At 39.1% G+C, this 13,627-nt stretch overlaps 1 protein-coding gene across 4 annotated transcripts in view; it reads left to right on the top strand.

Annotated features, from left to right (window-relative positions):
* Positions 1 to 1,466: 1,466 nt before the first annotated feature.
* Positions 1,467 to 13,627, top strand: part of rptor (regulatory associated protein of MTOR, complex 1) — a 214,629-nt gene continuing 202,468 nt past the window's right edge. For all 4 annotated transcript variants that reach the window (XM_015375832.1, XM_015375830.1, XM_015375831.1 and 1 more), the window contains exons 1-2: positions 1,467 to 1,892; positions 8,258 to 8,432. In XM_015375832.1, coding sequence (XP_015231318.1) covers positions 8,265 to 8,432 — 168 coding nt within the window. In that variant the 5' untranslated portion in view covers positions 1,467 to 1,892; positions 8,258 to 8,264. The remainder of the gene's footprint in view (positions 1,893 to 8,257; positions 8,433 to 13,627) is intronic.

Raw genomic sequence — 13,627 nt, 5'->3', positions numbered from 1 at the left:
CCTGGGATCAAGCAGCAGCACTATCCACTGCAAGTAACTTGTATATATTGATCTATACTGATCTACTTATATAACACTCTATCACTGATGACATCAGAGTTTTTATAGCAAAATATCTTGTTTTACTTTCACTTGAAATGATCCTTTAATTACTGGACATACTGGATATTAATTTCATTTTATCTTATTTTCAAAATTTGCAGACAACATTGACATGATTTTAAAACATTAAACCTGATGATTTCACGATCAGTTGCTCAGTTCTTGAGTAGCTTTTTTTTTCTTATTAATTTTTTACTCTTAATTTTTGTATGAGTTATTTGTTGGAGTAAAAATATGATGCAGTACACTACTCTCACTTTAATACAACCTTTGGGTACTTGACCCACTTGTCTTTACTTATAATTGATAAACTGACTGCGTGTGTAACATCACTAGTTGCAAACATTTAGTTTGTTATATTTTCATTGTTTATTTTGAAAAAATGCTGAAAGTAAAATTATTTTACCAGCTTGAAATTTGCGTTGCATTTTTAAAACATGTTTACCTCCCAGAGAGGATGATTGAAATAAAAGCTAGTTCTTGAAAGTAATACTTAAGTTGTTATTTGTACTATGAAACTTTCAGGAGAAAAAAAAAGATGTATTAATGGATCTGGTAAGAACAAAAATCAGGGATTAGATTTTTAAACCATATCTCCCAATATTTGATGCTCAGTTGAGCAATGGATAGCAAGAAGGTTCTGGGTTCGATTCCCAGCCCAGGGTCTTTCTGCATGGAGTTTGCATGTTCTCCCTGAGCATGCGTGGGTTCTCTCCGGGTACTCCGGCTTCCTCCCACAGTCCAAAACATGACTGTTAGGGTAATTGGCTTCCCTAAAATCCCCTTAGGTGTGAGTTTGTGCGTGAACGGTTGTTTGTCTCTGTGTTGTCCTGCAATGGACTGGCGACCTGTCCAGGATGTACCCCGCCTCTCGCCCGTACACAGCTGGACATAGGCACCAGCACCCCTCATGACCCCACTTGGGACAAGCGTATTCAAAAATGGATGGATAGATGGATGGATCTCCCAATCCTAATTTCAATATGGGATATTACCTTTTTCACTCCCAGCTCTCACCTTTAACTGTCTGAAGTGCTCCTTAAATATCATGTTTTTTCACTAATGTATTATTCACAGAACAGCTGTCATTCATAATAAATGGACACTGGATTTTAATTATTTTGTCAGAGCAGGAGGGGCTGAGCACAAAGTGTGGGCACGCCACACTTTTCAGATTTTTAATTCAGAATAAAAAAAATAAATAAATAAATTACTATTATTATTAAAAATAAATCCAATAAATCACACGTTTTGATTCCCCTTGACAAAAACGTGCAGTCGGTCTATCAGTCGTAATGTTTGTTTTGGTGCATGACAGGAAACGGTGATGACGTTTCACGGCAGCTTCAGTGCATTCTGGGTCTAACCCAACATGGCTGCGCCCTTGCTGAAGCGCTGAAGAAGTGCCTCTCCGGAGATATTCCCGCGTCTGTGTTTAGTTTCCCAGAAACACTTCGGACAAAATCAGCTCGTGGGCTCGCTGGTGCGCAGGACCCCCCTCGTCCATAAGTGTGGCCGTCTCCTCGCGCGGCTGTGGCAGACTGTCCGTGTGAAGATGGGCCTCGTCTCCAGCCCTGTCCCATAGCAAAGAGCCCCGGGGAGAGGAGCCGCAGGTTCCCCTGCAAACACGCACCGGTCCAGCTCGCCTTTGACGGTTTCGACCTCCTCTACCGGCTTTGGACGCTGCCCTACAGTTTCCTGACCAGGATAATCTGCACCACGGTGTCTGTCATTGTCCGGAGACGGAGAGCTTCTTCCCCATCCCGGGTTGGTCATCCCACCGCACCAAGGTCTGCATCCGCACGCTTCGCTAGCACCACTTAGCACCATTTCTGAACATCTGCTCCTTTATCTCTCTGCTCGTTTGCTGTGTAAACTACAGGGAGGAGTTTTGATAGAAATAGCCTCGGTCAGTCACAGTGGAGCGGAGCAGCTAGTGGAGCTAACTGGATGCAGCCTGCAGCTTTTGTTTGGACAACTTTTACGAGGAGATAGCGCGGAGCACCATGATCACCATGATCACTGGTGCAAGTGAACACACAGCAACCCCCTCCCTTGCAATAAGAACTCGTTTAAACAATTGCAGGAAGCCATTACAAACAAATGACTTTAATTATGAAGTTTAAAAATGTCTAATGATCTAATGTGACCCCGAGTCTTTTTCAGATAAATCATAACCTTTTGGCAGAGAATAGCTGATAGATCAGCTGCCTGATATTTGCTTTGTTTTTCTTGCATTGTGCAGCAGGTCTCTGATCATTGGTGCATTCAGCAGCCATTCATTAGCCCATGCGTTGCCCTCCACACATTAAATATCCTTTTTATATATTTTTTCCAGTTATTTTTTGTATGTTTTCTTTTAGTATAAACTGAGACTTTTTGTATCATGTGTTATCATTGTTGCACTTTATCCCAGGGAAACCCCCCCCCCAACAACATAGGCTGCAGAAATTAGCACTTAAACTCAGCTGAACGTATCGTGGATCAGTTAGACCGATGTCTATACTTCTGATGCATAGCCTCTGCAACCGTACAATCCTTACTATAAGTGGGATGTTCCTAAACCTGCTCAGACCTCAAGCAGAAGTGCACAGACAAAAAGCAGCTGTGAATGGTTCTTGCTATGCCTTTCCGGCTGTCTGTGTGGTTGTCCTTCTTAATTCGGCGCCGGGTCACGGCATTTTTAAAAATCAAGGAATAACAACAATGGATACTCTAGCCATCTCTTTGACCGTGATATCTTCCAGATGCGCCATTGTTGTTTTGGGAAATAAACACTTCCACTGACGCCAAAGAAGTTCTGTCTGCTGAAGTTCTCGCGAGTTCTTGAACACACATCAAATGTTACTTGGGTCTGGTCGCGAACCAGTTTTGCTGGTATGCTTCTGCAACGTCAGTCTGGAATTTCGAGGGACGCATAGCAGTTTCCGCCAAAGTGGAAAGGGGAGCCTATTCGAGAACTCGAGAGAACTTTAGCGGATATTCACAAGAACTTCAGTGGCGTGGGCGGGAGTGTTTATCTTCCAAAACAACAATGGCGTGTCTTCAAGATATGACGGTCACGGAGATGTATCTGGAGTTGCTAGACATCGAAGAGGACCAGGTTCTGTTAATGGAGTCGGCAAAAAGAGTTGTTCCTTTTAAAAATGGCGCGCACCGAATCGAGAAGGACGACCACACAGACAGCCGGAAAGGCTACCAAGGACCAATCACAGCTGCTGTTTGTCCGCGCACTTCACCTTGAGGTCTGCGCAGGTTTGTAACTGTCCTACGCGTAATCAGGATTTTTTTGAGATGCGCGACAACGGTTTTAGAGCCTCTGCACGGGGGCCGTGGTCAAGCATAGAGACAGCTTGGACAGTTGCAGAGGCTATGCGTCAGAAGCATAAATTGGCCTTTAGACTTCTGCAACCGCACACATCAAATGTCTCTTACATCCGGTCGCGAAAACCTAAAAACCTTTCATAGCATTTGATTCCTATGGAATAAATAAGCCTCAGTGACATTAGGAAAACATTGCCAGATACATCAAGAGTTATGAAGTAAAAGCACCACATGAAATATTGCACCCATATATGTTCTTTGCCATTGTGATATTGTACCCATAGATAATGCGTTGAAAACGTACTTTTCTAAAAATTAAGAAATATCTCTAAGCACGGTTATTAATTGTAGAGATCAACAAATCATATAAGGACTCACATTATTGTTCTTGTTTAATTTAAGTCAGATTTCAAAAACTGTACTTGTTTTTCCTCCTCTGATTTGGCTTGTGATCTCTGTTGGGTTAATTGACTGAAATCTTTAGGATTGAGACCCATCACCCATCTAATAACAACTCCCTCACATCTCTGCTTCTGCATGTGATGTATTGGAGTCACTTGACCACATTGTTACTACACCGACTAAAAATAGATGGAAAATTACTCAGAATAATTGATGATGGAACATCCTGTGTGAACAAAAGTACTTTTTTGCGACCAAGAAAGTTAGGATTGAATATTTTTTCTCCACAATGATGATCTAGCAGCTAAATTGGTCTTCACAGTGAGATTTATGTTAGTCGTCTACTACCTTTTTTCTCACAGTTTGTCATACACAGTGTCACACCTATACTATGAGGGGATAATGCACCAATGGTCTACCTATGAAGGTGGTCTGGGCTGAACATAGGGCTGGGCGATATGCCTAGAAATAAAATCTCTGATTATTTTATTTATTTATTTTTTTTTGTATTTCAATTTATAATTTTTTTCAGACCTCCTCAACCTTAATAAGGAAAGCAACAGCAAGGTGACTTCATTGAAGTACTTGTTACTGGGTAGCTCTTATCTGGTTTCTACTGTTTTAATCATATTAATAAACCTCATCTTCTCTATGGTACATATGGGCACCATGTCTTTAACTATGTGCAAAGCAACTATTTCAGCGATTGTTCTTCACCGTGCCCCTTTCCTGTGATATGCGATAACTTGTGCAATAGATTCAGCTACAGTGTGCTGTTTTTTAGCTGTAGTTTGTTGGTCAGTTTGGTTTTGTTCACCTTGGAGAAATTAGCCTTTTTTCAGATTCGACTGGATGCCTCTGTTTGAGGTGTTGGAAAAGGTTTGTGCCGGCTGTCTTTCACTGCAATGGTATTTAGGCAAATGTTGCAGCATAGGGTCTCAGACAACCCATTCCAGTTCCAAACAACAGATGACACATTCCTGCACCAAAAAAACGGCCAATTAACGTATTAAATACATTTTTGCCCTGGCTTAGCTGAACAAGATGGCAATCAGGCAATTCAAGCGAACCAGCGCAGGTCGAATGGAAACTGCCAAGTTGCACGGTTAATTAGGGGTCCAATAATTGCAGATGTTTAAAAATACTGACCTTATTTTGGCCAATAGTGTATATTTTTTATATTGTTGTTTTTGTAATTGACACTGTCGAGTCAGAATAACCTTTTAATGTTAGAATCTTAAGTTTATTGAAAACCCTTAAAGGACAGCTCAATCCAAAATCTTTTTTTTTAAATCTTTTTTGGCTAATAAACTGTGTACATCAGTGCTGCATTGTGCTGTCTGTCCCATCTATTAATTGGACTATTTTCTTCACATTTGTAGCAATCATTGGTTTAGGAGTATTTACTAGTTATTTTTAGTGTTGACTTCCTCAATATTGTGACCTCATCCAGAGAAACTGACATCAGAGGCTCTGCCCTGAAAAGCTCTCTGTTGACTCTCTTCTCCTACTTACAGTCTTTCGCTTTTGGAACGTCAATCAATTTTTTAATCAAACAATGTTGAAATTTTAATTTTTTATGACCCAGTGACATAAAGGTATTGTCAAATCGTAATAAAACACTAAAAAGATGACGCACACTTTTTTAAATCCAATGTTAATGCTTTTCCTGTTTTTAGCAACTCTTTATAACGTAGGAAAAAGAGAATATTAGGCTGTGAGCCGGAATGAAGTTCTGACATTGTGATAACCCTTAGCAACATTTTCATGGTATTTAATGCCTCAATTAAGCAAGAAAGGGGAAATAAGAGATGGTGCTAAATTATGGGCTGATCTTCAGTATAATCTCTGTAGCCATAGTCAACTTTAATCGTCAGTTTAAGACGTTTTTAGATCTGAAATTCCACTCCCTTAAAGGATCTCACTCCACTTTTCATAGTCTTTTGCACTACGGTAATTATGTTATTAGGCTCTAGTGACCCTTTGTTAGAGTTAGTATTTTTGTTTATCAAGAGTGTTTGGTACAGATATTTAGGTATGATTCCTATGTGAGCCTTATATCGAAGGAGGGGGCCATTAGAGCAGAGTTCCTTTGTCGGCTCAAACATGGAAATGAAGCTACTGAAGCCTCTTATCCGAAATTCCAACCTAAACTAATTTCTCCAGGGTTTGGGAATCTCTAGAACCAGCTACTTAAATCAGTATAATTTTTGGACCTCTGGCCTCCTTTGCAGAATGTTCCCCCATTTGCTCTGTTTATAGTGAATACAGTTGGGAGAAATCCTCTCCCTCCATGATTGCGCCACTGTCAGGCCATCAGTCAGTCACATCCGAGGCCTCTTCCAGCCCTGATACCCCCCCTTGCATGTCACCTGGTTCACCGAGCACTGCCTCCATAACGAGCACTTTTCACATATTATAAATGAGTGTAAAGAAGGCCCTGGTCCTGCATGACTTGTTCTTTAAACGATCCTAGTGAAACAATAAAAACATTATTTAGGCCTCTTACATATAAATGATGGGGCTTAGAGCATCGACAATGGATGGATGGCAGGGGTAGATAAGATTGTAAATAAGATGGTGGATAAGATTGTTTCCCCATGTTAGTATCTGCTGATTGCCCATCACCCAAAAATATGGCAATTGGTGCAGATTGATCAGAGGACCAATGGAAGGAAGCAAATTGTATTTAACAGCCGAGCCTGTAAAAGAACAACACTGCATAAAGATCTCTATTAAAACTCAAATTAAACCCTAAATAAGTTTTCATGGTTTAGTTCAAAAAACACAATCTTTAATTATCTGACCAGAATTTGAACATTTCAGAACAGTTGAATATCTTGCAGAAAGTATACAGTATGATAGGTGGGCTGATTGGTTGCGAAATATCTGCACTGCAGTGGGTTTGGTGTCAGTTTTCTTTTGTTTTTTTTTTAGCGTGTGTTTTGATGGCAGACTAAAAAGCATGACTTATAAACATCATAGAAAAATAGGATTGTAGACGTTGTAAAAAGCCGTTGGAAATGAGTGACCTCAGTATTCTCAGGACTTTTACTGGTGTACAAACGGGGTGGTGTGTCCAGACGGGCTGCAGTCATTTCTAGAGCTAAGTGGAAAAATGTGATGCTGTGAGTCAAGAGTTAAAGCTAAACTGGATGGTCTATTTCTATCAGACCTATGTGATAGAATAAAACAAAGATTTGAATTAACTGATCTGAATACGGTATAGCTTAATGAAATTAATGCTTCCTTAAAGCAGAATATTTCTGTTTATTAAAGAAAGAAATGTTCTAATACAAAGTGATTGCTTTGGGAAATTCCTTGTGGTTGGTTTTATTTTACATTTATAATGTAGAGAAGACCGATACATTGGCCGGATGCGTTTGTTTTCTTCTATCGAATGTTCAGCAGTCATACATTGCTGCTACTTCCATTTTCTGTCCATTCTTGATATTTCTTTTGACTTGTGTTTTTTGGTCAAACTAAGGCTTGTGCAACATTTATTATTATGTCATCTTTTTCCTGTAAATGGAGGAAGGAAAAGCAATATCGTCTCCAACAGTCGGCCCACAAATATCAGCAGCACACTTAGTGGATCAAGGCGGTATCAAAATAATCAGTATCAGCATCACCCTTTAAAAATCATGTTTACTTTTCTTTTTTTTTCCCCAAAAAGTTTACCAGATTTATTTATTCTTTTTTTTTTTTTTCCGTTTGGTTTTTGCCAGCATATAACAAAGAAAGGTCTAATCTTTTTACTGTTTGTTTGTTTTGTTTTCAACTTATACTGAGTCCTTTATTTTCTTTTTAAATTAGAAGTGAGGTCAAAAATTGTTCAGAAAGAAAGTCAGACAGTGTTTCAAGAAGGAACAGGTAAAGAAGATATAACCAGTAAACTGATCTATTCCCTAAAGTCCTGTTTTTCCTGTAGGGATTTTTGAGCTTTTTTGGCAGATACCCGATCCTGCTGTGATGACTTCCAGTTTTAACTGATTTATTATTTATGATCAACCATCCCATTTAATGCCATATATGCTCATATGCTTTGTGGTGGAATCATGACAGGAAACTTGTCCAAGTGATAATGACCAATGAGCAGTAAAGGCAAACAGATTTATGGTTAACAACAGAGAAAATGTCTTAATTTGAAATTGCACAGATATTAAGGGGGATACCAAGATTTGTTATTAAGTGAAGCTTAAAAAAGGACAAAACGGAAGATATGATCGGGCCTTTTCAGAGCTGGGGCAAGCATACATCCGGTTTATTCTGGTCATGAGGAGTTTTAATGGAGGTATATGGATCAGTCACTGATAATTGATTAAAGATGCTTTGAGATGTTTTCCAATAGATTCTGATGCATATTTGTACAATAATTCTCTGCAGACCACAGAAGCTCATCACATCTGTTGCATTTAACCCCTTTTAGGGCCCTGATGAAAATGGACTCGGAGCTGCTTCATTCCCCAGCCGTGGGGCTGACTGAGGAAGAGGAGGCAGACATGAATGACTGGAAGCTTCCCTTGACCTTCATGAAGAAAAGGCACTTGGAGAAGATCGAGGGCTCCAAGGCGTTAGCGCAGAGCTGGAGGATGAAAGACAGGGTAAAGTGCTTGCTTGTTTACGTCTGGGTTACCACAGCAGGGCCAGAGCTTTATAGTCTACAGGGGAAAGCCTCCATGTTCAGAAAACAAGTTAGAAGATGAAGAGTTCACCACTCAATAAAGATTACCCTCACCCAAATGAAAAGAAACATTGAGTTGCTGCTATAATAGCAGTTTTGGAATGCAGATCTATACTCTGATTTAGTCAACCTAAAAAAAAACATAAAATAAACTAATGATTAATGAGGACCAATGAGACTCAATGTTTTAATGTATCCTGCAAGAGACTAAAAAATTTTAGCTCTAAATTTTGTCTTTTTTTCCTTATTGCAAAAAGAAAAGATCACTGGATGTGATTCAGAATGGAAAATAGACTTTTTTTTAATCCATAGCTGAACATATTTCCAGAGTCCCATCATCATTAGGTGTAACAACACCAGTAGCAGACTGGGTAGAGTGGGTGCACCCTGTACTCAGGCTGTCAGCCCTCAACCCAGCTATCAACGATTCAGCTCCAAGTTCAGGCCAGTTAATCCAAGTTCTTCCTCCTCTCTATGCCTGCTTTCCTTGCTAATATCTGTCGAAAAACCAACTAGTGGCACCAAAAATGACCCTGACTGCATCCCTCAACCTGCAGTGATTGTGATTGTGGAACCAATCTTTCCACAGCTTCTTTATACAACATTACATCTTTACATTATTATTTTCTGTGGACACTGACAGTAGTAAAATCCTTAACCCCAATAAAGGTGCATATAATGGATACAGAGGTTGGTAACTACTTTCCTTCTAATTTATGATTTGTAAGAATTTTGGCCTTTTTCCCCCATTTTTGTTCCCTTTTTTTACCAGATACTTATTCAGATAAAGACGCTTTTCTCATAACCTGGTATTTTACTTCTAGAACCTCTCAGAAAATGTATTTTGATTTGTCATTTTAGTTTTAGGACAAAAAAATTCGATAGAACTCCTTTTGACCACTTTTAATGCATATTTTTTCACGCAAAGTTTACGCACGTATGGAGGACCAGCTCTACCATATTTCAAAATAAATACAGAAATAAATAAATGCTCAATAAATAAATAAGCATACAATTAATTCCCCACAAAAATACAATAAATAAATAAATAAATATAGGTTGAAATTAAGTTATACAGTGAGAGATAAATGTATATATATCTCTTAATTAGCTTCTTTATTTATTTACCTTTGTAATAATTACCTTATTTATTTATGTGCATGTTATAATGTTTTTGTCTGTTTTATTCTTCCTTTGTAATTTTTTACCCTATTTATTTCTTCAATGTTTTTTATGTATCTGTATGCATTTCTGCCTCTTTCTGTAAATGAGGAAGGGTCGACTTCTGCACATTGGTTGGATAGCACTTATGCCAGCCGCCACAGTCACAACAAAAATGGCTACCTACGTTGAAGTTGTCAGTGAGCTGAGGCATTTAGCAACTGTTTTTGATAAATGCTAACGTTATAAGTATAGACTTTATTATTTTTCGTTTGGACGCTCTGACAGAATGTGTGTTTCAGTTAGCGGCACACATGGACACAGATGTCGACAATGTAGTTTTTCAGAATCTGGAGGAAGCAGCTCATCTTCTTAACTCACAGAGCTCAGGGTATTAAGTTAAAAGTTCTCTTTTCTGTTGCAGTTGTTCAAGAAAATTAGGTTTTGAGATAATTTAAGGAAGAACATTATACTTTTAAGTATCATTATATGGTCCAATTACTGATTTAATGCGTCATTTAAAAAAAAGTTTCCGAAGTTGAGAGGCCGCGGCAACCAGCGGAGCTCCGAGGGTAACGGCAGCCAGGTCTAATCCTAGCCCGTCTGTAGCAGCCCTGTCTCGGCATAGCCGCGTGTGAAGGACAGTGGCTATGGTGTTGATATTTATTTTTTTATTTGGCAAAATGTTCAGTTGATTTGTGTTTATCTGACTGTGTTAATTTTTATTCCCCCACCAAATGAAAAAAGTCGGAATTTATTATAATCTAGAGACTATTAACAGGAGGTGACCAGCCGAGCATTTAGTGACCTCATCAGTACGCTTCTGTTCCAATTGAACCAGCTGCGTGCTGCCGTTCTCCCTGAGTCCCGACTTTCCCGGGTTCTTCTCAAGAACATATTTGGCAAGGACACGAGTCCGCACTCGCGTTCTTATGAATTGAGAAACGGCCAGTGACTTCAGACTCTCCTCTCCTGTAAACCGATGCAGTAAAATGCTAACCAACCACTGGGTAGAAGTTGACCATCTAAGACTCATTTGCATAATGAGGCAGGAATTTATACAGAAATCTAAAAACGCCAGGCAGAAATAAATAGCGTTTAAGAAATAAATAGGGTAAAAAAAATGCAAAGGAAGAATATAACAGGCAAAAATATTATAACATGCACATAAATAAATAATTTTAAAAAAGGTAATTAATAAATAAAGTTAAAAATAATAACGGACAAGAAATAAATAAGGTAATTATTACAAAGGCGAATAAATAAAGAAGCTAATTATGAGATGTATTTATATGTTTATGTCTCATTGTATAATTTAATTTCTACCTAGATTTTTTTGTTTATTGTACTTTTGGGGGCAATTAATTGTATGCTTTTTTATGTATTTCTGTATTTATTTTTAAAAATATGGTAGTGATGGTCCTCCATATACACGGCAATTTCACTTGTGTGATAAATTTGTGGAGCATTTGCAAAAAAAGACTTGGTAAACACTGTTATGTCAATAATTAGGATGTTAATACCACAATCTGAAAGCTGATGTTAAATCAAAAGGTGTTTTGATCAAATTGTTGAGGTTTGTGCACCGTAACTGTTACGGTGTCGTTAGCTTAGCTTTTTTCTTTCTCTAACATTGGGTTAAAAGTTTGAAAAGTAGTTTTTCCTGTTTGCACATTTCCACAGAAACTTGACGTGCCATCACGACGGAGGAGGATTTTTAAAGGCCTTTAAATATATCAAAACCTTGAAAGGTTAAAATCTTTTTGGCTAAAACAAAGTAAAATTGGAATATAGAATTTGTGCATGAATCAATGCACCACCAGGACGCTTTTATTTCTATCAGACCTAAAACTGGAGGAACAGTCTCTGTTCAGCAGTAGCAAAGTCCACCTATCAGCACCTCACTAACTACCATGTTCTCTGTTATCATGCCGTTTCAGTCTCAGAGGCTCTTACCTTTTGAACTGAGATCAGCAGATACCAGCCTTAGCTCTAAGATTTAGCCCATGCATGCATGGAGGTGTTATCTCTGAGTGCATTCCTGAAGCTGGGGCTCTGTGTACTGAAAACATCCAAACACAATGTTCTACCGATCAAATGAAGTTTCCGTCAGCTAGTCACATTGTACTTTTGAAGGGTTATTGTTTCTGCCCCAGGATACTGTAGCAGATCACTGTCGTTCTGCTTTGCTACTCAAGTGCTAATTCATTTCTTTCTGCTGTAGGCTACTAGTTCAATGTTTTAAAGTCCTTTAAGCTATCCTGCTTTATGAACGGCTGTTTGATCTGCTGCTTGGCTTCTAGCTCGATTATTTAATCTCCTCTCTGCTACAAGGTGCTAGCGTTATAATGATGGCAAGTGTCACTTACTCATACATAACCCTTGCTAACTCTTCACCCATTGTAGAAATTCACCCAGCATTACAAATGAAACACACGGCTGCTGTTAGGACACTGGTTGAATTAGACTGCTCAGTGGCCGCTGCAGAGTCGAGCTGCGGGGAAATGAAGACATCATTAAATGCGAGGCTGCTATTGATTCAAAAGGGGTAATAAAGGCAGAGTGAAATTGACATTCCTATCAGAAAGTTGAGCTTAATCTACTCTATTTTTTTTATTATTGCCGAAGGCATTTTCAGGCCCCAGCCCTGCATTTATTAACATGTGAGAAATCTGCACATTTCGGGAAAATGTAAAACTGCGAGCGTAAGAGGTTTTAGGCTAAAAAATGTGGCTTTTATTTAAAAACAAAATGCTCTTAAACTGTTTTGCAAGATGATATAATAAAAAAAAGAAAAACATCTGGGATGTCTCTGAGATTGCACATGATCACCACTGGTTTACAGAAACCTCCCACTGAAGGTTTCTTGCCTTCTAGAGTTTGGACTCAGTTATCAGGAGAATATGCAATGCCTGCTTATGCTTTGGCTGATTTGAACCGATGCTTATTATCCGCAGAGGCTACCGTGTCAAGCCAAGTGATAAACTAGAAGTTAAGCCTGGTGAGAGCAGCGTGCAGCAGGAGGCTTATGAGTGGACTTTAAGTGATGTTCTTCACTGTGGGAAATCAAAGGTCTCTCAGACACACACAGAGGACGACTCCAGAGGCTTCACTATTACTTGCCTCATTGGCCATTGTTGTTTCTTTCCCTCCTGGGGGCTTGGGAAGAAGCTAAAAGAATGAAACAAAAACCCACTGCTTGGTCTGTGCATTTGCTTTTTCCTTTGTTGTGGGTTGCTTGCATTTAAAGTGTTTCTGCGTACTTTTGGGTTTTTAAGTATAATAGCCAAACATTAAGTGTTAGCAAACTTCAGCTTAAAGCTGAGCTCCAAATATCAAACATATCTGGACAAAGTTTTCTTGCACTTTTAAAGGTACAAACATCGTTTTTTTCAAGTTTTTACTCACAAAAAACCCCCCGGAGAAGTTTCATCATGTTAACTGGTAAAGATTTCTCTCTGTCCCTTTGTCACAGTAAACATGGCTGTTTTTAAACACGCTTTTATTTCCGGCACAATGACCAATTGCAGCAGAAGATTGTGCTTTATGCGGACCAGTTTGCTGGTATGCTTCTGCAGTGTCGGTCTGGAATTTCTAGGGACGCACAGCAGTTTCCAGACAAAGCGCTATTTAAGAAATCACGAGAACTTCTTCTGGTCATGCACAGAGACAGATTTGACGACTGCAGAGGCTATGCGTCAGAAGTATCAATTGGATTTAACTGAGGGCACTTTCTCGAGAACTGTTAATTGCATAATTAGTAAGATTACGACTTCCCACACCTGTCAGGTGTTCATTCATATAGAGGGCTGGGTACCGAACTTCGGTGCTTTTATGGTACCGACCGAAATGCTTCGGTTCTACCGAGTATCGAAACATGCCTCGTCTTTCGGTGCCAAGTTTCGGTGATTGGCTGTAACACTTAACGTGATTGCGTCATCCAGGAAAAATACA

The sequence above is a fragment of the Cyprinodon variegatus genome, unplaced genomic scaffold (assembly GCF_000732505.1).
Source record: "Cyprinodon variegatus isolate N-32 unplaced genomic scaffold, C_variegatus-1.0 Scaffold126, whole genome shotgun sequence".
Taxonomy (NCBI): Eukaryota; Metazoa; Chordata; class Actinopteri; order Cyprinodontiformes; family Cyprinodontidae; genus Cyprinodon; species Cyprinodon variegatus.
This window is presented reverse-complemented; position numbering and strand designations above follow the sequence as displayed.